Source organism: Solea senegalensis, unplaced genomic scaffold (assembly GCF_019176455.1).
Source record: "Solea senegalensis isolate Sse05_10M unplaced genomic scaffold, IFAPA_SoseM_1 scf7180000012744, whole genome shotgun sequence".
Lineage (NCBI taxonomy): Eukaryota > Metazoa > Chordata > Actinopteri > Pleuronectiformes > Soleidae > Solea > Solea senegalensis.
The window spans coordinates 286787-306817 of record NW_025320685.1 but is presented as its reverse complement, the minus strand read 5'-3'; the positions used below and the strand labels follow the sequence as shown (position 1 = coordinate 306817).

Below are 20031 nucleotides of genomic sequence, written 5' to 3'. Positions count from 1 at the left end.
AGCCACATTCAGGTTAGCTGAGGACTCTGCTGTGACAACGGCTGACATGTCTCAGCTGAAGTAAAGCCCACAGATAAAGGAAAGGTGCTGTCTGTCTGTCTGTCTGTCAGTCAGTGCCTGCATTCACATAACAAGTGGAGACAGGTAGAGGAGGGACAGCAGGGATGTGAGGAATGATCACCTGTCAGGAAAGTGTGTAGATGTTTGTTTGAGAAATTAAAAAGCTACGATTCCGTGACTACAGAACTGCAAAGGAAACACACAGAAAAAAATCAATTGAATCCTCACTGCTAAAGCAGCTACTGTAGGGAGGAAATGCAATGCAGTTTTCTTTTTCTTTCTTTCTTTTCTTTTGGTCTGATAATGGTCAAAATCACTGGATTAGCTATCGGACATAAAAAATCCTATGTATCACATTTACTTAACTATGCACATGCTGAAAGAATTTAAATAAAAATCGGATGTTTATTTTCTTCTTGTTGGGAGAACAATATTTGTTTGAACAGTTGGAGAATTGTCTCTTTGAAATGACTCGGCACAAATGTGTTGTTAACAGCTTCACAGTTCATAAATGGTCTGAAATGACTGTATTGGACTAATATCGGGATCGGTAAATGGGCCTACTCAAGCTTGTAATATCGGTATCCGGATCTGTTGCCAATATGACCAGCAGAGGCCGACGGAGGCTTGTTGCGTGAATGGGGTGAAGTCTGCCATCTCTGCCTTGGTGCAGGTGGTGGTGTGGATGAAAGTGGTCTCTGACAATTGCTTTGGCTTTAGAGAGGAACCGGGTGCTTGCTTTTGCATGCAATCACTTTTTCTGCAGTTCTTATCACCCTCTGCAGTCGCTTCCTGTCGACCACTGTGCAGCCAGCATACCACACAGAAATGGCGTACACAGCACACTCTCAACTGTCGCAAGGTAGAAAGTCACAAGTAGGTTTGACTGCAGTTTGTTCCACCTAAGGACCCTCAGGAAGTGGCGGCGTGGCTGGGTCTTCTAAACGAGGGTAGATGTGTTTGTTGACCACGAGATGTGACCTCGGAGATGTGAGTCCCGAGGAATTTAAAGGTGGACAAAGTCTACAAGTACTAACTTTTCTACGAGTACTAACTTCTCAATTCTGCTTCAAGCCGTGTGTGTTCTGTGTGTTTCGAAGTCGTAGCTCTGACCAGTTCCCGACTCCTACTGCACTACATTTTTACTTACTTTGTATACCTTTATTGATCAAATATAATCATAATAGAAACCAGACCTCCATGCCAAGTTTCAAGAGTTTTTATGCACGTTAACTCCCTCATAAATGACCGTACAGCCACGATATAGTAATAACATAATAACCCGATGGACAGCAACAGGTTCCGTTTCGGCCCCTGCCATTCGTGGCTCGGGCCCTAATTAAATGACTAAAAATGAAAAGGTTAACAAAACGACTAAAGCTAAACGTGGACTTTTATCTATAAAAATATCTGACTAAAAGGACACTAATGAGTGAAAATGTCCCGCTATATCCTACTTTTAAATCCTGCTTCTATTTAAGATTTGTTGTCAGAGAGAGCTTCAGCATCCTCTGAAAGATAATTTAGGTGAGTACATAACAGCTTTCATCAGAAGATGTGTCATCGTGGTGAACACCATGTGGCTTTGGTGTTACCAGCTTAAAGCTTTTTACTGAATGAAGCCTCCCACACTATGACAGAGGGCCCTTTCCAGCCACCTTAATTTAGATCAATATGGCATCAAATGACGTAAAAGCGTCAGTTCTGCAACTGAACCTGTGGCAAACAGACACCGTGGAACCTAAAACTTATTGTTACTGAGGTCAATATTACCAAAGTGCAGTGGTACAGTGTGGGCAGATCTGCTGTTGGTGAATGGTATTGTTGTATTGTTGTATTATTGGTATTGTTGTCATTGTTGTAGCATTTCCATCTAAAATTCAACAGTGGAGACATCGTAGTTGTATTGTGCACCTACACAACGACACACCGAGAGAGCAAGGTTGAGAAATGAAAGCGCACATGTTCTTTTTCACATGTGTCCCCGACATTAAGAAAAAAAGCTTTCTCTTTTTCTGTTCTGAAGACCAATCTGTAACCACCAGCTGATGGACAAATACCAGTGAACTCACAAGGACATTTGTTACATTTCACTTTTTAAAATAGTAGTGACTTCACTTATAGATCAACGTTATTGTTTCTGTGAGTAACGTGATCCGTTCATTCAGAGCCAAATATCATTCGCTTGAAACCCCTGAGGATGACAAGATTTAATTGCAGTTCAGGTAGAAGTTGGTGAGATATTAAAGAATGATCTAATGTGACGAACCATCTGAATAAAGTTCCGTTTTTATGTCCAGATCTTAACAATTATCTTTCAGCAAGGCATAATGCCAAGGCAAACTGCCTCCAGTTTTATTCGTTTAAGGTTGGGGAAAAGCAGTTTTCACATGGTTCTTTGTCATCTAATTAATCTTTGAGTTTGTTTTGGTAACAACATCCACAAACTGACTGCCATCATTCATTCACTTCAATACCTGGTGCAGTTGCACTTTGATGGATTGTCATTATAGTGGAGAATTTGCCAGGTAATAACCGAGAGTAGGCTTCTGTGCAAAAACACTGTCACTTCACACATGACCGTGTGTGTAACAAGCAGAGTGTTCACGTGTTGTACACACTACCTACATTAGGTACCCCCATTTGATCACCTTGATGATGAACCACTGAAATAACAGTGAAATAGACAGGTTTGTGTGACTGGGACGCAAAGGGAAGTGAATTCAAGTGAATATGTTGTTGAACAGTGAGGGTGGAAAAAAAAGATATACAGAGCATTAGATGATTCAAGGCTGTGTGTGTTTCTTTTTTACTGACTAATGTCACCATGCCCCACGATATCGCAATATTTGTCTTCTTCTTTGTTGAATTAATTGGAAGGCTGCACTGTGTCGCCCTAGTGTGATGTCGCTCTTGTTTTGTTGACGTCCTATGATAGAAACTCAAGCCAGATCAGGGTTTGTATCATCTAGACTATACTGCGGCGAGCTGAACTGCACGGCTCTGCGTTGAGGAAAGCAAATGTTATCAACATGCATCAGATTGTGTTGTTGTTGTTGTTGTTTGTAGCTTTCCTAATAATCAGAACCAGAGTAACCGTTCATCCAAAGGGGCCCTCTTCATTTATTTCTCCCGTACGAGCCTCTCATTTCTACAACAGACAGCTGAGCTGAATTTACTCAAGATAAAAGATAAACAGAAAAAGCAAGCCGATACGTTCTCTTTGTTTAATGGTCAAGAAAAGGAGGAAAAAAAACAATCGAGAACATTTCCAATGCAAATGTAAAGCAGCACTTAAGCTAATGTGAAATTCTGCAGGCACTCTACAATAGTTACATCTCTGTAGGGTATTGGGCATGATTGGCATCATCAAACTAAGTTACATTTTAAAATGTTTCCACCACCGCTACAGAATCAAGGACATGATTCTAGGCAAACGAGTGTAATAATAATAACGTACAGCAGAAAACGTACATTATCTCGATGACTCCTAATGGCCTCATGGCAAATGCAGCACAATAAGCACACAGTTAGTGGTCGTTCACGTTCAATTTCACATGTAAAAGCATCTTTTACAGCAATACAAATTTAAAAATTGCAATGCACCTCAAACCTTTTGTGACTTATTTTGTTCACAGTATGTAAATAAGTAGCATTTCCTTGGTAAAAGTAAACTTTCTAGTGTTTTTCTGTATCCTGTCGGCTTACATCAACTGTATGTGAGGTAAGACGGACAGACATTTAATCATGTCTTTCTGCAAAATAGATGACAATCCTTTTGTGCCATTTTATTATCTCTTCATGGATAATTATGGCAAGAGGCCAAGTGCACTCTGGTGTTTCTTTCAAGACACTTTGATGTCATCCAAATGGAGCCCAGATGAGTGCAAGTCCTGCGATGTCTGCAATTCAAATAGGAATTGCATTAGCAGACTTTCTATATGCCGTAATTGGAGTTTTGATTTTGAGCGCCAATGTGTGGGATGGACTGAAAAAAAAGGGTTGCATCTAGAGAGCAGAGAGCTGGCAAGCACTCTGTTTTCCATTATCAGAAACCTGCACAGGTTCAAAATGATTTCTTTCAAAAGGGTACAGGATGTGCCAGTTACCTTTCGAATTTGGAACTGAGTCCATCAGACAAGATTGTTCAGCTTGGTGTTGGAGATGTGACAACAGATTCCAATGAACAACACCTGGACATATCATGTGCGTGTCTGCGTATGTGTGCTCATGTTCCTGCAGGTATGGTGGAGGAAGGTGTGAAAGTTTGTTGTCACCCCACTTTTTCACCCAGATCCTATGTTCGTCAATGGAGAGAGAAAAAACATGGATGAAACTGGATGCTGACCCCTCCTACTTTTCTATAGCAGTCAACATTGATTCCCATTCTCTTGTACAGCCTCATCAAAACCTTACACATAAAATTAACGATAATCAGTTAACAGACAAAGAAAAGTACATTTTTATATATATAGGCTCTTGCTGTGATAAGGTCAGTTACTTCAAAGTCCTGACACAAATGATGTCACTTACCAATAAGCTAACAAAACAAGAAGGAAAGATTCCTTCATTGACTTCTGTTGCCTTTTATTGTTTCTATCATTTGCTTTTACTACCTTCACCAAGGAGTTTATGTTTCTAGCTATGTTTGTTTGCGCCGAAGGTCAAAAAGACGTTTGTCTGGGGACAAAGAAGCTTACTTGCTCACTTGTTTATTTATTTATTGTTGCTGATATTTCTGTGGCCTTTTTTTAAACAAACACTCTGTTGGCGGAATTTTTAAGGTTAAAAGACTGCTTTTTAACCACTGCTCCAAACGAAATCTCCCCCTTGAGGGACAATACATTTCTGGTGGCGGAATTTTTAAGGTTAAAAAGACTGATTTTTAACCACTGCTCCAAACGAAATCTCCCCCTTGAGGGACAATACATTTCTCAACTGAATCATTACATTTGGGTGATTGTTGCGATCCAGTTACTCCAGTTACGAGATAGCAATGGCACTGTGGGAAACTGAGCCGCAGCCTTGGCAGGGGTTCTTCACTCTCTCAGCTCTCTTTCTCTGGCTTTAGTTATTTATTTATTTATTGAATGATGACCCCTGCTTGGCTTCTGTCATTTGTTTCATACATCTTCCCAGTCTTTCCTGATCTGCTGGCTTCCACTTCACATTTATTGACATGAGTATAACACAAGTCATTTCAAAACATTTTCAAAATGTGAAATTGCTCCTTTAGAGAAAATACACAGTGATATTTGTTTCCCAGAGTGACATAACAATATGACATTCTAGTTCTTGTATATGATAGGAACGAATGTCGACCACATTACAAAACATTTCCATACAGGCGTCTAATCTAGAACATTGATCATCCACTTAACATGTACATTTGTGGTCTGTGTATTGTTTCAAACATTGGCTGTGAGGGACTGGGCCTCCCACCTTTTAGGCAACATTGTACTCATCGGACATAATCGACTGTACTCTGTTATTTAGCAGAGATGCTTGGCAGCTCAATATGTGACCCATTGTGCCAGCGCCAGCTGTCCTTCCCACGAGAAAAGGTAACATCATTTAGCAAACCATATTATGATTGTGTTTCCCCACATTGGTGTCTTTATTAACATAAATAAAATGTGTCTGCCTCTTTTTTAAATCTGCCGGTTGCTTTTTTTTTTTTAAGATGAATGAGTCCAAGGCTGATACTCATCAATTTTGCAATTGTCTTCCAGCAGTGACTGCTCTGCACAAAAGGAATTATTGAGTTCTTCTCCTTTTTTTTTTGAATTTGTCATTTTCAATTCACTCCGTTATTATTGTTGCCTTCCTCTGCCGCAACAAACTTGATTTCAGCGTTGGCAGTCCTTGAAGCCATGCTGCTGTCTCTGACTTTGTGTTTGAACAGGAAGGGAAAGGTTTTCCTGAAGGACTTTTGGAAGCTGGCCCCCATGAAGCCATAAACAATGGGATTGACTGATGAGTTGGCGTAGGACATGCAGTTGGCCCATGTCTTGATTTTATACGTGACGTAGTTTGGCCGGTAGTTTGGATGGAAGGACTGGAAGAGGACGAAGATCTGGATGGGTCCCCAGCAGATTGTGAAGAGAAGGACAATCACAACCACCATCTTGGAGACTTTGCTTCGGATACTTATAGTTCTCTCAGAAAGAAGGTTGACCTGAGAGCAGATAAAAGGGGAGAAACATTTTTTTAATTACAACACTATAACATGTTTTGTTCTGCAAAGAACTTTGGCTATTATTTAATACTGTCAATTCAATATAAGCTATTAATTAACTTGCAAAGAAACATGAGGCCAAAATGTCATTTTGGTCTGCTTTTTATTCTTTCACTTTTTGATTAAAAAGAAAAACTTAACCAAAGAGTTGAAAGTACAGAGCTATCAGTGAGATTATGAGTCAGGCTGTGATTTTCCTTGGCTTTGTTCGCTCTTAATACCTTTCATTACATATCGCCAGTTGAACCACTGCTTCAATAAAGCACTCACATATGCTTTTGCTTTAAAGAGACGTGCTTCGCGTCATGTTCTCAGACAGCCAACAATAAAGGCAAGATAACAAAAGGTGACAGCTGCTCTGCTAGTGCCATTTCACAAATAAAAGATAAAAAAAGTCCTGTCAACTTTTAATTAGCAAATAATTCGTAGCAATCGGCGCTCAGTTGCACTCAAGTTCTACAATCCAGTCATGCAACTCCAATGGGCAATTTGCTCAGCAGCCATTCTGACATGATTTTGCAGGAAAAGCACAGCTGTTGCTGATTAAATGAATGATGCCTCTGTTAACTACATGTAAGTCCAGATGGTGTGGCACTTGGTGCTTCTCAAATTCAAAGAAGACAGAAAGAGCAGACCCTTCTAAGTCGGGTCCTACAGAGGCAAAGAGATTCAGGGAATGCAGAATTGGAACAAGCTAGTATGTGATACTGTGTCATTGATCGGTTGATTGGTTGCAATGGTGTTGTCTACCTGATACACAGAGTATGCGGCATATACCCACTACAGTAGACCACACTACACCACTAATTGGTTGGTTGATCAATCGATCGATCAGTTGATTGATGACCCTGCTTCTCTTGACACATCAACAGTTTATGTATACTTCGTATATTTGGTACATGTAACCTCTCACATAATACTGTTGTTGATGCTAACTAGCGATGTTTTCTAACTGAGGAGCAATGTTAACCAATACCGATATTTTCTTTTTTAATATCTTTACAATAACACCAAATTCTTGTTGCTTTCTTTTTTAAACATGCACCTGCAAAGTATTGTGGGTGCCAAATGGCCTTTTTTAGAATGTGAAGGATCCTACATGTTGGAACAGTCCTTCGGTGGGGTTTGATGAATCATGTAGATGATCGTCTACACCTGTGATTCTCCTACTGTGACTTGTTAAAATGGCTGCTGTGCAAAGGGCCCGTTAATCATGAGGCAAACCTGATAGTTGTTGTCTACAGGTTCCACAGTGGGCTGTCCGACCCTCTTGACCATCAGGGTGTAGCAGAAGGAGATAGTGAGGACAGGCAGCAGGTACGCAGCAATGAACTGGTAGAGGATGAAAGCCTGCTCATGAATTTTTGAGGGAAATCTCTCCATGCAGTATTGTCTTGGACCATACCAGTATCCGTCCTCTATACGCTGGTACATTAAAATCGGGGTGGACAGGATGAAGGAGCCTGGACAGGACAAGGACTTTGTCACAAACGTTTACAAGTTGATAAAAAGATGAAGTCAATAATGAAACAAGTGGCACAAACCAATCCAAATGCAGAGGCTGACAATCATGGCTACTCTCGGTGTGCGATGACGGAGGGATTTCAGAGGATACACTGTCACATAACAGCGGTCTCCACTCATAGCAGTCAGAGTTATGCAAGTAGCTTGGACAGTCACCTACGAAAGACATAGAAACATACATTAAGTTAGACACTGTGCTTTGAATGTATCAGAGACATCAGAACTTATGACATTTATGGCACTATTCCATTATACAGTTCTAACATAACTCGCTTTTCCATTAGGTATATAAAACAGAACATTAAGGCTTTTTTAGTACCTGCTCAGACGAGGTTCCATTTGAGCTGAACCGATACTAAAATGTGACATCAACAGACTGCCGGCCACTGATTGGTCAGAGAATGTTGCTTCTGGAACAGTCATGAGCACGATATCTGACACAAGAATCAAACTGTAACCGAACTGTAGATCAGTTGAAAAGATTTAAAAATCATGAAAACGTGCGTTAATCTCCAATATTTAGCAAGGACATTTCTAAAATTTCAATATTTAACAGAGGAGTCTGGTGTACTTAACAACAGCACAGCTGAAAGCCGTTGATCAACTTTGAGATGTATTTCAGTTCAGTGACTGTGTGAGAAAGCGTCAGTGTACTGATTCTGTACACTGAAAATAACTGCTTTGCCCGTCACTCATTTGTGTGTTTGTGTTGCCTATAGACCCTGCAGCAGTTTCACGCAGACGTGCTCTGATGACCCCGCTCACATTGAGGAGGTACTATGAGCCGAGTTGAACCGTATAATGGCAAAGTGATATTAAACACCAAAAAAGACACATTTGAACTGGTCGCCAAAAGTGGCATTTGATGTATACGGGTTGTGTTACATATACAGGTATCAAAAACACTGCAAGGAAGTAATATGTGCCTCAGTATGGTCTGGTCTTTTTCTTAATGATCCATCAGACTGTTTTATATTTGAAATTGGGTTTGAAAATAGACCCTTGAGAGGAATCATCTTATTTTCAAGGGGGCCAACACACAAGAATAAAATAATACCAAAATTACAGAACAAACAACCAAAAATTGTATTGAATAATGTGTAATTTTATTGTTTTCTCATGTATGGCTTAGTCTTCTATTGATACAAACACCCCACAGTTATTTTTACAGAAGGCAATCATTCTTTGTAAGCCAAAGGATTTATAGAATTTTTCTTTTGGTCACAATCACAGGACGTGAGTCATTAATCTTTGTGGCAGCCAAGAGTCAGTAAACACTACACTTTTCCTCAGAATCTTGAGCTATGAGTCAACAGCTAATAATACATCTTAGATGTTTTCTCACTAGCTGACAGAATCTAAAAAACATGTTTGTTTTCTAACATTGTTAAGTATTCCCCCCCTCCCCAAATGCTGTATTACATGTATTTTACTATGACATTACATTGTGTGACAAAAGTATACCACATATGCCAGGCATATCAAGCATGGGACACTGTTACAGAAGAACAAGTGGTTGTGCTATATGTAAATAAATACTAGTTTGTAAAATAGTCTATCCTCAAGAAACCAGTTTCATTCCTCATCGACTCTTTGAGGCTTCCGCTAATGAGTTCTCATGCTATTAACATGAAGAATATAGCAAAGGGAAAGCTCTATAGGAGAAATTAAGTAAGTAAGTATTTCTAATTAGCATGGGAACAAATCATTCAATTTAATTTAATACGGTTCAATAATGCTTGATTCAATTAAATGCTAGCACATCGGCAGTATGTTAATTAATGCGAAGCAGAAATCATGTCATAGAAGGCGGCTCCTCGGACCATGAATATTTCTGTTTATCTTTTCTAGGATGAAACAGAAAATGTTTTTCAACCTTATATATATATATATACATATATACATATATATGTGTGTATATATGTATATATATATATATATATATATGTATATATATGTATATATATATGTGAGTAAACTAAATTAAGTCATGCATTAGTTCAAACAGGACACTGTCATTATGTGCTGACAGCCAGCCGACTGCAACTGTAGTCACGCCCCAATTACAGCCACTCTCTCACCAAGGCCGGGGGTCCATTCAAACAACACCTCTCACTCACTCATTTCCTGTCACACGGATGCTGCTGGCAAAGCCTCGCTGCCACCACCCCAGCCTGATCAGATTTTGACATTTTGTGATCAAGCAACCATTGCAAGGAGAAATTAACATACAAGCCTGCAGCCTTTGTAATGGTAAGTTTGGTTAATGTTATGATGCCAGCCATGGCTCTCCAGATAGTTATTGGGCATTGCTGAAATATTTTTTGGCTCTGTCTTACAGTTTACTCGGTGTGGAGAATCTGTTTCAAGTGCTCATAACGCGCCATGCGGTGTGAGAGAGAGAGAGAGAGAGAGAGAGAGAGAGAGAGAGAGAGAGAGAGGGAGGGAGAGAGACAGTGAGAAATGGCTGCTCAGAGCAGTTTGTGTGAAAACTACTTTGCGGCATGTTTTAGAATGGTGTTGGTGTGTTGGCAAATTCATGATTGAAGCATTTACATCTTATATTGATTTTTCACTGTGGTTTACCATAATGCGCCCCAACTAGAAGGGTCCTGAGGCTCACACTGGTCTCAGAAGTTTCAATTTTATTCAGTGTCTTGTTTGGGTCAGGGTTTGTGCTCCCTGTTTGGCTCAGCATGCTGCTCGGCAATCCAGGGACCCTCTAAAGAGCAAAGTCATCAATGGGAAGTAAATGCATTTCTATTTGTTTCAATAAAAGGTTGAATTATTGTGTTCTTGACTGAATAAATGAAGGTATATTTTACTCTGTATACTCTTTTTACTTATAGGATCTATTTTTGTCCCTCCCCTATTATTATGGCTGTCTCTTTCCCTCTCCTTTTATCTGCCACTGAAAAGCCAGCGACCATTACCCTACAGAGGCGTGGAGCTCTACATCAGGGTTTCAAAAGAGAAACAGAAAGGGGTCAAAATGAGTTCAGTGATGGGGTCATTGAAAAAGTGGCTGCTGCAATCCCTCAGGTTTTAAGACACCTGCTACCTTGGTATACATAATGTATAGTCCATTCAAAGGAATAGACATTGCACATTGGACAGGAAATCCAGTTCGATCACAAGTTTAGCACTGTGCTTGTAACTGAACTGAAAGGTGTTTTGCCAAAGCAACAATTACCTTAGATTAAAATCACCTTAAATGTTGTTAAATGCGAAGGCTTGTATCACACATATATGTTAGTTATGGAGGTCTACTTACATATATTAACTTGTTTTCATGATTAAAAACCTCCTAATCGCCGCAAACGAGCCGATCAAAATATCTCCTCACTGACGCTCTCGTCAGCCACGCTGTTTCAGACCAAAACCACACCCCCAGAACGTGGACTGTGTTGTGATTGGCCAGCCAACGAGAGCTTTCCCACTGTCCTGTGATTGGCCAGGTACCTGGAAGTGATGTAATAGATAGGCCAGCTCTCAGATACACAGCTCCCCCTCTGGCACGGTGGATGCTCTGCATCTCAGCAGCTACAATGAGAGTAGTTCTTCTTCTTCTTCTGCGGTTGAATGTACGCAACCGGATGTGCCCGGACTAGTGCCGCACCAGGAGGCGAGAGGAGTGGTGAGGATTTCTGATGACGACATCAAATTAAGGAAGTGTCGATCCGCTTCGCAGAGCCCAGGAAAACAATACAACACTATTTTCTCAGCAGTGGCTGAACTGTTTGTTCTGAAACTTTAGGGTTTCATAAACGAGGTAATGACGCAGATACACACACACAAACGCAGTGTTAATTGGAGCTTCCGGTCTATGTCGCCTTTAATATTTATTGGCACATGTCGGTGTTTGTGTGCTAAGCAAAAAGGTCTAAATTGAAGCTCTGTGAAGCTTCTTTGCAGATGATCTGATATGATCTTTCCCAGGCTCTATTCCATGAAGCTCAGGCATGAATTCTCAATCTGCCTTAGATCCGTTTCGACTAACACTCCTCAGTCACCAGGAAAAGACAAACACTCCACTTATCATTGCTGTCTGAAGGATTGGACATCGCTGGAGTCAAGAACTACTTGGACATCCGTCATGTACACACTGATGTCGGCAGATCTGGCATCAGATACGATGTTGTTGGATTTGAACGAACAGCAAATGTTTCATTTCACAAGCAGATTTTGTGTGCTGTGATATAACGCTCATGCTCGCAGACAATTTTTTTTAAATGAACATTAACTAAATGTGTCTGTTTTTGTGTCAGAATGAATCAAATGCAGAGATAATTTACTGAAAGTTTGAGATTGTATCTTGGCAGGTCTTATCAGTGATGAAAGCTTTTGCTTCAAACATAAGAGGGAGCTGAATGAGGCATTTCCATTAGTCATATAAAAACATTGATCAGTGCAGTTTCAACTTTAAGCCATGGTCCTATTAAAGAGGACACATTATGTGTAATTGTGCCCAAATTGGTAGGGTAAACTAAGAGCCTTTCTGCTCTCATTTCCTCCATCTGCCCATCAGATGGTTGATTCCCCACACCCTCCTGACCAGCTGCTTTTGACTTGATCAAATACATCAGAGGACATTAAACAATACCTGAACATACTTTATATTCAAATGTGCCGTTCACATTTTTAAATGCCGGGCAAAACATGCAGTTAGTTGCACTGCACTAATGAGACACCAACATGCAACCTAGTAAGTTCTATTTACATGTGCACATGTTCGTTTGACGGAGCATCTTTGAAATTCAGCCATTTGTGGATCCATCCTTGACTTTGAGAATGGTAAATAGTTTGTATTTATATCACACGTTTCTAGTCTAGATGAACACTGAAAGCTGCAGTTTCACGCGCATCACATTTCATCTATGTGCTGCACATTTTCTGTCACTCATCTTTCATGCTCATTCCCACGTTGCCGGCACAGCTGTCAGAAACAAAGTGGGGTTAAGTGTCTTGCCCAAGGACACATCAGCATGGAGCCACAATCTTTGAGTTGAAAGACGACTCCACCACTGTGCTACCATTACACCTGAAGCACCTACCTTTTAAGTTACCTGTTGCATGCAGCAATGTGCTGTAGAATTACTGCTTAAGCGTCAAATGACCTCTATGTGATAAACATAAGAACAAATGATATCACATAAATGTACCACTATCTCCACTGCTCAGCTACACAAGTATTGGAAAGAGGCAGTTTTGCAAGTAGCTGTCACTCCATTAGTAGTGATAAACAACCCTATCAAACCTCAATTCACTACAGAAGCTATTCCCCCCCACACACACATTAGGAGGAACATCTCTGTTACCATATCTTGGAAAGATGAGGGAGACAGAGGTGAAAGGAGCAGTGTCTCATTCCAATCATCAAAACTCTAATCACTGTTCTCGCAAATACATGCACTAATACATGGTTGGTGATTTATTTTTCATTTGAAAAAACAATGCATCACTCTCACACACACGCAGTCCGACAGAGGACAGACAAGTTACAGACTCAATTCTGATGAATTAACTAAATCAAAGCGTCATGATGTCAATTTAAAAATGGTTTTAGCCAGCTCATGTTCCTGCCTGCCTGCCTCACAGACTGACATGTCATCTTTTAAGCTCAAATTAGCTTAGTCATTCTGCATTCATCTTCTTTCTTCAGCCTGTCAGTCTCCTCCTCCTCCCTTTCAGCTAACTTGTGAAACGAGGGCACTTGAATGTTAATTAAAGTTCCTGCATATTTTAGTCAGTTTTCAAAAGAAAAGTTGGTCTCGGTTTCTACGATTCCCATGACAGGTTTCTTATTAACTGAACAGTAACTGTGATGACTTGTCTCTTAATTTCTGACCTCCAGCGACAGCGCTGCCAGGGGCAGAGTTTACATCACCAATGTGTTCTGACAGCAAGGAATGTACTGTGCCGTCGAATCAGTTTCTGCTGCAAATGACCTGTGAGAATTTAAGATGTTTTTAAAATGTGTAAAAAAAAATGTGTTTGAGCTGGGAAAGGATAAATGGACTGTAATGATAAGTGGGTGAAAATAACAGCAATACCTGTCACCATGACGGCGTTTATTAGTGTACTGAATAAAATGAAAATTGCGAGTCAGTACGTTACGCACAGTTTAATAGTCTGACTAAGACAGGCAATTGGACAACTTGCCGAGTCTGAGTATACATGGAGAAAAGGTGGCGCTGTATCTCTCTCTAAGATAGTGAGTATTGAATCAGTTTCCTGTTGACCTTTTATGTCACAGAAAAACAAAGAGTGAACGGCGAGATGGATCGCGCTGTGGTTCTGTATGTTTTGTACCTACCTTTGTAGCTGTTCATGTTAATCGTGATACAAATGAGTTCAAGCATGGCTCTTGTGGTTGCTGTGTTGTCCGAAGAAAGACGCTGTACTGCAGTTTATATGTCTTATCCTTCTAAGACCGGAGGAAGAAATCTTGGTGCTTGCGCAGTCCACACTGCAGTGAGGAAAATTGGAGCTGTGTGGCCAAGGGAACAGCAGGAGCTGTGACCGGGGAATGCAGGCATGTAATCAGGCAGCTGTTCAGGGAACTCTTGCTTGCTATTTCTGGAACATGCAGTTTCAATATGGATAATACTGGATGTCCAGCACTATTTTGTGCTGCAGAGTCTGCAGAAAAGCTTTTTCAGGGTTTAGATCTGGTTGTGTGTTCATTCTTGTCTGGGTATCTTTGTGAGGACCAAAATCCTTATAAACCATAGGGTGTGAGGACATTGTGGGAAAGTGAGGACATTTTGGCTGGTCCTGACAGTCTGTCACCCCTTCATTACCAACTCAACTGCAGTATAATATCCTTGACTCCTTAGCTGCTCAACTATTTCTTGGCTGCTCAGACACTTTCATTTTGTCTATTTCTTGTGTAATAGTAACATTTCCTGTGCTACAGAGTTGATTTCACTGGGTTTTGTTCACCTGCATGCCAGTCTCACATTCCTGCCATCGCAGCCTCGTTTCCATTTCTCCACAATTATCTTTCAAAGAATTATTGACTGTAAATTATTGTCTACTTCTTGGTCCAGTTATGGGCAAGTTATTACACCTTTAAAAAGATACTCAGTATAATCAAAAACACCGTATTGCTTATCGGACAGATAGAAAATATAAAAACCGATGCAAAAATCATAAATATCGCATATATCACTGACTGTAAGAGTGTAAATAAAAATCAGCAACAGCATTTTAGCTGAGTCATTTTGTGGGCTGTTTTTCCTCTTTATGGGAGAAGAATATTTGTTACACACTTGGAGAATTAGGTCTTTGAAATAGCTTGAAATGGCTGGAATAAATTTGTTGTTTCTTAGTTAAATAGGTCTGTATCGGACTGATATCAGTATCAGCAAATACTCGAGTTTTTAATATCGGTATATCGGCACAAAAAAACTGGTATTATATATATATATTTTGGACTTTTTTAAAGTTATGTTGTGAAGCCACAGGTGGTTTGTGTTCCTTCCAGCTTTTCTTTTGCACTTAAGAAATCAGAACATGTGTCCCTGCTCATAAAAGAATGAAAACCCTTAATGATACTGCTTTAAAAATGAATAATGACTAAATTAGTTCTCTTTCGTGACAACATGAGTTATGGTTTTACCTGCTGTAGAAAGGCGACAAATTTGCACATGAAGTTCCCAAAGATCCATCCCGGAAGTGGATAGAGGGTGGCAGTGAAGGGGACGCAGCACACCAAGAAGATGATGTCAGTGGCCGCCAGGTTTGCTGTACATGCAGAAAACAACAACAGCACAATAATTCTAGAGCACAGTCTACTAAAAGGTGTTTTTTAAGTACAACATCTAACCATTATTCCACCATTTACCGACGTAATAACAAGCCTGATCATGAAAACACTATTTTTACTTCATGTAATTTGTCCTACAATTATGTTTCAATTTCTGTGGTTCAGTTTTCTTAGTCTCCTTTGATTAATCTGAATCTTTTGGCCAGACACAAAAAAAGCAATGTCAATATGCCAAATTGGGTTTCAGGAAACTGTGATTGGTATTTTATTTGACTTTTTATGTACTAAGTAATTCATCAAGAACATTATTAACATATTAATTAGTGGCCATAAATTATAGCCCCTGCGCCACATCCAAAAGTTAAATAATTGAGTGCAATATGTGTCGGAGTGTTGATGCCTATGCACAGTAATAGACCCAGTCGTTCCCAGTGTATTATTATTTGATCACTGTCTTAAAGACACAGCAGTAGCAAGACAACGGTCGGGAAAAGGGAAGGGTCTTTTGCTGTGTTTTAAAAGAACAGGTTATATATCTGACTGAACGCTATTCTCCATTGTTTAGAATAGAATAACACAGTCCCTGATCTTGTCAGTCTAATGACTGCATTTTATTTACAGTACAAACACGTTGATCGAATAAATGCATCTGTGATTCCTGTAGGATTGACTCCGTCTGTGGTGTGAGGTGAATCTGATGTTAACATGCGACATCTAAAGGAAATTAAACAACTGTTGAGTGACTGGCAACAGGTTGAGCCGTACACCTATGAAACGCATGCAGGCACACACGCTCTCATGTAAATGCATATAAATTGCTTCATTTAAATACACCATTGTCATCCAGTATCTTCGTATGAATACATGCATGAACCCAAATTCATGTTTCAATTGCACACCAGAGGTTTCTGTGAGTGGCTTTCAGATACGGCCTCCCCATTTTCTCCATCTAATCTGCCATTCTGATGCACGCTACATCCTGTTTGTCTTACCTGCTGATCCAATCACATTACAGTAGCAGGACAATTACGCTGAAAGAACAGGCAGATGGTGCCGATGCTAATCCAATGTTGCTGAATATTAAACCGTTTCGGTTCTGTGGCCTTGAGATGTTATCCAAGATGAAATTCCTGTCACATCCACGGCGCACTGTGCAAACACAGACGCGCAAAGCCACACTCCGCGTTTACACACCAACAGCCGGTGTCATTTACATGCATGCTCAGTTTGACGTGTGACATCTCATTTTCTGTCAGCTTGACCACAGTTAACCGGGGCCATTTGTTATCCTCCTCAGGTGACGGGTGGTATCAAAGTGCCATCAGATGCCCTGCAATGGACTTGATCAACACGTGTGTGTGCGTGGAATGCTCGAGGAGATGTGAGAGAGGTGCATGCTTCATCAATTCAATTCTATCAAAGGAGAGCATCCTTTGATTTCTCTTGTTGAATTGTTTTAAGGATCCTTCTGATGACATTTGTGTGTTTCTCCATCCAGCTGTTATCACCCCCACCAAGGAGGTTATGTTTTCGGCAGCGTGTGTCTGACTGTGAGCAGCATAACTAATAAAGTAAAGGATGGATTTGGATGTAGGCAATGGCTGGAGAAGGAAATGTGGTGATACAGACCCAGATGCAGTTTTAGAACAATAATAATAATTTAAAAAAAGAAACACTTCTTAACCTTGTGTGAAATGCATGGGTACTGTGAGAAACCGAGCTGACTTGGTGGAGGTTTGTGCTGTCTTTCTCTAGTTATATGCCGTTGGCAGATTACTCATGGCACAGGTGAATCATGAAAATGTTTGCTTCGCACTCTACAAGAGGTGAAAAGTGGCAGCAAATAAAAGGGCATAGTCATGGACTGATGAGAGACTGAAACACACATTATGACGTTTCCATCATGTTTTCAACATTGGTATTCTGCCTTTGTGGCTGGAGCACTTTTGTTTTTATCATCCTCTTCTTCTGCAAGGTTTAACAAAATCCAATTAGCAACACGGATTCCAGCTTGAATAATTTGCATAGCAGCAATGCATGCAAATGCTAATTTGTGTCTGAAATGCTGTTCTGCTGTTGGCAATTTGACTAACATTTTTGTCTTAAATGTATCCATTCTGAATAGATGAGGGGAAAAGATAATGGTAAGAAACAGTTGTGATGATGTCCTCTCTTGGATCCCTTCAGCAGTAAATGCAGCAGAGGCAAACGTAACCCTAACCCTAACAATTAAATCCAATTTAAGCCCCAAACAGTTATATTATAAAAAAAAACTACCAATTCAATATCTTGTCTTTCCTTGAGAGAACCTCTAGCATCTGTCATTACCTCCGTATTTAACATGAATATTCGTAGACGCTAATTAGGTTGAACAAATTGTATCCCTGTGAACTTCACTCTGTCCAGTCTTTTGAACCCACTGTTGGCATGCGATGCAGAGTTACAGAATAGATGAAAGAGATCCACATCAAAAAGATGAGATGCATAAGAAATGAAGTTGATATGCCGGGAGTTACTGATGCGCTGTACAACCTCACCCACTGAACCCCGGGATGTCCAGTAGTACCCATGTGTGCCTAAAAGGGTGCAAATGCTTGTCCCTTTTTTAAAAAAATGAAAGTCTATTTTCTTTACCTTATCACACTCTACCATTTTAAGTACAATTCAGTACCCAAAAATACATGTACCTTTAAAATACTATGGTACATAGATGTACCTGGTGAAAGGGTACAAGAGACAAAGATGAACAATATCCATACAATAATTACAGTTTGATCATTCATTTGCATAAATAAAAAGCCCATTTGCGTGGTAGAATTGCAAACATACACATGAAATGCAACTAACGTGTTCCTTCTTTTGATTTACTTCACTTTGTGGGAACATTTTCCAAAATGTGTACCTACAGGTTCTTGTCTTGCACCCCTATCTTCATTAAAAGTGCCTCTGTAAGCAGCAAAAAGTCAGATATACAAACTTGCACTTCTCTTTCATAACTCACCTATGTAGAAATTAGTCGCTGTCCTCATCTGCCTGTGTTTGGAAATGACATAGATAACCAGAGAGTTGCCGACAAGTCCCACCAGCATGATGAGTGAGAAGAACAGGGGGACCAGCCAGGCGTCAGTGAGGAATGGGTGCTGATCTCCTTCATCCTCCTCATCACTGTCCCCATGTCTTTCCAGAGATACGTTCACCCGAGAGCCGTTGATCCAGACGCGGTCCGTGGAGTTCCACAGCTCCTCAGAAGCGTGCATGCTGACAGGACGGGAGGGATACGAGTGAGGATGGTGAGAGAACAAGTGCTCAGAGGAGAGGGCTGTGAGATAGGGATGGCAATTAGGAGAGAGAGTGCGCGCTATGTGTGCACTGAGTTCTGTGTGCCCTTAGGCTTTGTAAAGAACGGAACATATTTCTGAAATGGAAAGGGACAATATGGAAAATGGCAGGGAAAGAAGTGCAGCAGTGAGGGGGCATGTCTGTGGCTGAGTGAATGAGCAGGGATGCTGAGTGAGAGAAAAATCTTAGAAGTTGTAGAGAGATGCTCATTCCATCCTCATTTCACTCCAGCTGAAAGCGGGAAAATAAAGAGAGACCTTTCAGACGTGCCCGTGTGAAGAGGAGGGAGAAGAACAGTGGAGAAAATGCATCATTTCTTCAGGCTAGATGAAAACGGCCCCCCTTTTGCTGCCACCACATCACCCTCAGCACTTTGAAGCACGCTGTGTTTCTGCTCCTCCAGGCAGCTAAGGGGATTTGCTCATGAGGTGCATGTGCTGGGAGGCTCGGTCATCACATCCTCAGAAGTAAACAATCCACTGCACTTGAAACCTCCTTTCCTTGAGTTTGTTTTTTACCTCTCTTTGTTCCTCCACCCAATGTGAGCTGGAAGCCCCCTTTTTGTTCTCTTTTTGCTCTGGAGAACAAAATTGGTCAAAGAAGACACAGGCTTGTGTAGGAGTTGATATTTGTCCTATAGCCTTGTCATAATATGCCCACCAATTGCTTTGTATTTAAAAAAAAAAAAAAGAAGCAAATGTTATCCATTGTTCTTCTCCGGGCACAGAGGAGGCTGTGATTCCAGCAGGCTCAGCCTTGACTCAACCAGAGAAGGGAGCAGAAGAGCAAAGGAGATGCTGGCGGCTTTATAGCACGAGCATGAGCAAGGACAAAGACGTAGTGGGAAGAGGAAGCACACACACACACACACACACACAGACACGTACAATATGACTGAATGCACGTAGGCTCTGTAAGATTATGGGATAAATAGCTAATATCAGGGTCTCCTAGCAACATTAGCCCTCTATCCATCTTCTTTGAAGCATGCATTTGTAACTATTGTCTAAGACCCTCTCCCATCTTTCTCTCTTATTGTTCCTCTCTCGTCTCATTCCGTTCCACAAAGTCATACAAATAAAGAAACCACTTCAGGAAT

The 20031-nt window shown here is 40.6% G+C and overlaps 1 protein-coding gene across 2 annotated transcripts; it reads right to left on the bottom strand.

Annotated features, from left to right (window-relative positions):
• Positions 1–3268: 3268 nt before the first annotated feature.
• On the bottom strand, positions 3269–19692 carry kiss1ra (KISS1 receptor a). Of its 2 annotated transcripts, XM_044015028.1 has the most exons (6): positions 19190–19692; positions 18595–18851; positions 15447–15571; positions 7843–7978; positions 7523–7761; positions 3269–6238 (listed from the first exon to the last, which is right to left on the bottom strand). In XM_044015028.1, exons 2-6 carry the CDS (start codon positions 18848–18850, stop codon positions 5858–5860), a joined length of 1137 nt encoding a protein of 378 aa, XP_043870963.1. In that variant the 5' UTR covers position 18851; positions 19190–19692; the 3' UTR covers positions 3269–5857. The 2 variants fall into 2 exon arrangements, with proteins under 2 accessions (XP_043870963.1, XP_043870961.1); XM_044015026.1 differs by lacking the exon at positions 19190–19692 and having other exon boundaries at positions 18595–19057.
• Between the last annotated feature and the right edge of the window lie 339 nt (positions 19693–20031).

Coding starts and splice junctions, on each gene's coding strand:
- kiss1ra (XM_044015028.1), bottom strand. CDS start 18,850: ATGCACGCTTCTGAGGAGCTGTGGAACTCCACGGACCGCGTCTGGATC. Junction 7,762..7,842: donor CAGCCTCTGCATTTGGATTG/GTTTGTGCCACT, acceptor TGTCCTGTCCAG/GCTCCTTCATCCTGTCCACC. Junction 6,239..7,522: donor CTGTAGACAACAACTATCAG/GTTTGCCTCATG, acceptor ATCTGCTCTCAG/GTCAACCTTCTTTCTGAGAG.